This window comes from Acomys minous, assembly GCF_964271855.1.
Source record: "Acomys minous genome assembly, chromosome: 7".
Classification (NCBI taxonomy): Eukaryota; Metazoa; Chordata; class Mammalia; order Rodentia; family Muridae; genus Acomys; species Acomys minous.
Genome location: NC_140488.1, coordinates 9268731 through 9273071, shown reverse-complemented (window position 1 = coordinate 9273071; position 4341 = coordinate 9268731). Strand labels below are relative to the sequence as shown.

At 45.1% G+C, this 4341-nt stretch overlaps 1 protein-coding gene across 1 annotated transcript; it reads left to right on the top strand.

Annotated features, from left to right (window-relative positions):
- Nucleotides 1-322: 322 nt before the first annotated feature.
- On the top strand, nt 323-948 carry LOC311602564 (uncharacterized protein). Its single transcript, XM_084790819.1, has 2 exons — nt 323-493; nt 635-948. The coding sequence occupies exons 1-2, from the start codon at nt 389-391 to the stop codon at nt 854-856; spliced, it is 327 nt and encodes a 108-aa protein (XP_084646945.1). The 5' UTR covers nt 323-388; the 3' UTR covers nt 857-948.
- The last annotated feature ends 3393 nt before the right edge of the window (nt 949-4341 follow it).

The window sequence follows — 4341 nt, the reverse complement described above, 5'->3', positions numbered from 1 at the left end:
GAGAAAAGGAAGATTGTGGTAGGAGAACACAGACTATACCACTGAATCTCATGTGTATGGGAAATGTACAAGGGAACACGCTCTCTTTGCCATGTCGCCATCATAAACTGATGTGAAGAAGTGAGAGTGGGTGAACATGCCAGGATGGAAGACCCCAGAATGCTAAAGAAATGCTTCTTTTATTGAACCGGACCTCCTAGCTGGCCTGCACCCTACAGGGGCACCCAAATGTTGCTCTGTCCCTTTTAATCCCTTCCCCCCCAGGGCTAGACTGGAGGGGGCGGGGCTTCTGACCAAATAATGCAAAGGCTTGGCTACTCCTTAACCAGCAAGAGGAGTCTTCAATGTGAGGTGTGGAGGCCCTCGCTAAATTCCCCGAAACACCAAAATGGGGGTGGTAGCTACAAAGTTACAAGAAGCGAAAATGGCCAAGTCAACAAGCACCACCACCCAAGTTGTGAAGAAAGACGAAAGATCCAACTGTAAAATCAAGGTGAGCTGAGTCTCCTCTGGTCCTGATCTTGTTTCCCCAGGCTGTCCTCCCAGGAGCATATACCCCCCAGACCCCACCCCCTCCCAGACTCCTGTTTCCTCCCTATCTCCACCTTCTTTTCTCAAACCAATGTCCTTCCAGGTGAAGAAACCACAGGCAACGCAGCGATGTTATCAAGGATTTGTGAAAAGGCTGTTCCCCATAACACCTCAAGAGCCCTTGGATAAGGTGAAGAAGGGAAGAAATCCACTAACATTCAGCCATTTCTATTGGCTAAATGAGAAAATTAAGAAAGATGTGCAGGAGCAAGATGAAAAGAGCGAGGACAGTACCACCAGCACCTCAAGTGATGACATGGAGTGAGGCCAGATAAAAGCAAGAGAGAGACCTCAGAATCATCTGTCTCGTGTCCAGACATCTCCACCCTGAAGTAACTTAGCAACTCTGAAGTAACTTAGCAGCCACTGATGGTCTTGAAGTTGAAAATAAAAACAAACTCTAAGGAGTGAATAACCTTGTCTGTGTGTTCTCTGATGGGAGCCAGAGGAGTGGAGATTATGGGGTGGATGAGGAGTGAGGAGGGTGAGAGACTGGGAAGAGAAGGGCAGGAAGGAGGGGGAGGAGAAAGGGGGAGGGATGGGAGAGGGAAGGTTGTGGGAAATGGGGAGGGGAGGGAAGGTGGATAATTGGGAAGGGGAGGGTATTTGCAGAGGGTGGAGCAGGAGGCAAATGTGTAGGAAGAGGAGGTGGGGCCTCTGAGATTAGGGGTCTACAGTGAATGGTTCGATCACAACATGGCACTACACAGAAACTTACCCATACAGGTTTGACAATAGGAGGTAGAGAGAGCCAGAGGCTGAGTGGTGTGGTAATGTGGTTGGACAATCACAACTCTTGTGCAAGAGGTAGACAGTGACCCAAGCTGCCAGCCAGCCCCACCCTGCGATGCAAGAAAATAACTGCCCTCAAGACCAGCCACCCCCTCATCCCATTGAAGTCTGTGGCAGAGACAAAAGAATGTGTCTCTGTGGCCACATCCCACTTTGTCATCAAGAAGCTCTGGGTGCAGCATGGCTTGCTGAGGTTGGGGACAGTGAAAGTGGGCTGTGCTTGACAGATGCTGTCTGTAGGATTTTATGATGTGAACAGAGCAGGAAAAAGTGGTCCTGTTTTACTATGTCCAATGTCCTCTACAAGGTTTAATGACAAAGCACGCTGGTGGTTAAATCCCAGCCCCAGCCTTTCCGTGTCTCAATTCTGAATGTGCGCTGTGATTTGTGTCATTTCATATACGAATAAGTATGTTTTGCCTTAGCACATTGTTCAGTGATTTTCCTTCTAAAAACTGCTTGGATTCAGGAAGGGAGATCATGTGCAGAGTGCCCTCTAGTGCAGTGGGCCAGCCCCAGCTGACAGTCCCCACTGCCTCCTTCCCTTATTGTTTCTCTTGCTGGGAATCAACAGTGGTGGCTGGTGCATGCACCCTTTTACCCAACAGGTCTTCTGCTGGGGTAGGCCACAGAGGCTTCCCACATGGAAACCAGTTTCTAAACAATGGCAGGATTAGGACAGCTCAGAGAAGGACAGCCCTGGCTGGATCCATTTTTTCCTGTATTGCTGTCCCTGTGCTGGTATGCCCTCTTTCCCCAATTAAGAACCCTTCAGTGAGGGCCCATTGCTGAAGACAACACCTCCACAACTCAATGAATATGAAAAACTAGACCAGGTACCTACGTTTTTGCCCCTATATTCTAGCATCTTTGGTGTAGGAAGACACTCTGCATGCTGCCAAAACACAAATGTAAACCCCAAACCTAGTCAAGCCTCAAAACCTTTGACCTTCAATGCTGTGGAACAACCAAACATTATCTAATTTGACTTAAGACCGATACCAGGCAATGGAGCCTATACCTGACACTACTTGGGTGACTAAGAACATGAGATTAGATAGCCCAGGGATGTAGGGTAAAACAAAATACTACTCTTCTAAAACATAGCAATAAAATGACTCCTAATGATATTCTGCTATACTTACAGATCAGTGCTTGCTCAGACATGATCAGAGAAGCTTTCTCCTGCAGCAGAGTGGAGCAAATACAGAGGCACTCTACAGATAGTAAGAGGCATTGGAACACACAGCTCTAAAGTTCAAACCCATCCCCTCAGAGCTCAGGGAGCCCCACAGAGAAGAAGGCAGAGTGTCCGGATGCATAATGGACAGAGAACACCAGGAGAACAGGGCCCTCTAAAGCACACATGAACCCACAGAGACTGAGGCAGCAAGCACTGGACCTGCACAGCAGTCACCAGTTCCTCTGTGACTATATTATTTATGGCTTAGCATTTGGTGTTTTTATGGGATTACTGAGTGTTTGGGGTAGCTCTATGAACTTGTGCCTTCTCTTCGCATCGATTCCTGCTTGTTTTGTCAAATTCTGATATGTTAGTCTTTGATAATTTCATTCTATTCTATTCTATTCTATTCTATTCTATTCTATTCTATTCTATTCTATTCCATTCCATTCTGTTCTTATATTATTTATTCCTAAAAAGCCTGACTGCTTTCTAATGAGAGACAGGAAGGTAGTAGATCTGGATGGAAGGGGAAGTGGGGAAGAATTGAGTGGAGTAGAGGGAAGAGAAGCTGTAAGTAGGATATGTTTGTGAGGAAAAAACTATTTTCAATAAAAGGGGGATGTGTACAGAATAAAACAAGAAAAAACATTTCCATTATTTGTGGATTTCTTTAACTGTAATTGGCTAAGGTCCCATCTTCCTATATCTTAAAATACTAATTACTCGTAAGATCATCGATACAACGAATTTGGACTACGTTTGTTTCCTGAGCATTTAGAAATTTTATGAGTATTAAAGAAAATATGTTCTGTTGAGGAGGAAATTTGAAGAAATATTTATTACTTTTTAAAAATATATTTTATTAATTTATTCATACTACATATCAATGGTTATCCCATCCCTTGTATCTTCCCATTCCTCCCTCCCTCCCATTTTCCCCTTACTCCTCTCCACTATGACTGTGACTGAGGGGGACCTCCTCCCCCTGTATATACTCATAGGGTATCAAGTCTCTTCTTGGTAGCCTGCTATCCTTCCTCTGAGTGCCACCAGGCCTCCTCATGCAGGGGACGTGGTCAAATATGGGGCACCCGAGTTCATGTGAAAGTCAGTCCTCATTCTCCACTCAACTGTGGAAAATGTCCTGTCCATTGGCTAGATCTGGGTAGAGGTTCGAAGTTTACTGCACCTATTGTCCTTGGCTGGTGCCTTAGTTTGAGCAGGACCCCTGGCCCAGATCTACCTGTCATAATGTTCTACTTGTAGGTTTCTAGGACCCTCTGGATCCTTCTATTTCCCCATTCTCCATTGCTTCTCTCACTTAGAGTCCCAATAGGATATCCTCCCTTCTGACCCACTTTCCTGGTAAGTGAAGACTTTCATGGGACATGTCCCTTGGGCTAGTGTCCAGATATGAGTACGTACCATTTGAGTCTTTCTGCTTCTGAGTTAACTCACTCATTATGATCATTTCTAGTTCAATCCATTTGTCCACAGATTTTGGAAATTCCTTGTTTTTAATAATTGAGTAGTATTCTGTAGTGTAAATGTACCACAGTTTCTTTATCCATTCTTCTACTGAGGGACACTTAGGTTGTTTCCATGTTCCGGCTATTATGAATAAGGCTGTTATGAACATGGTTGAGTAAATGTTCTTGTTGTGTGCTGGAACATCTTCTGGGTATATTCCAAGGAGTGGAATAGCTGGGTCTTGAGGAAGCACTATTCCCAGTTTTCTGAGATAGCGCCAGATAGATTTCCAAAGTGGTTAT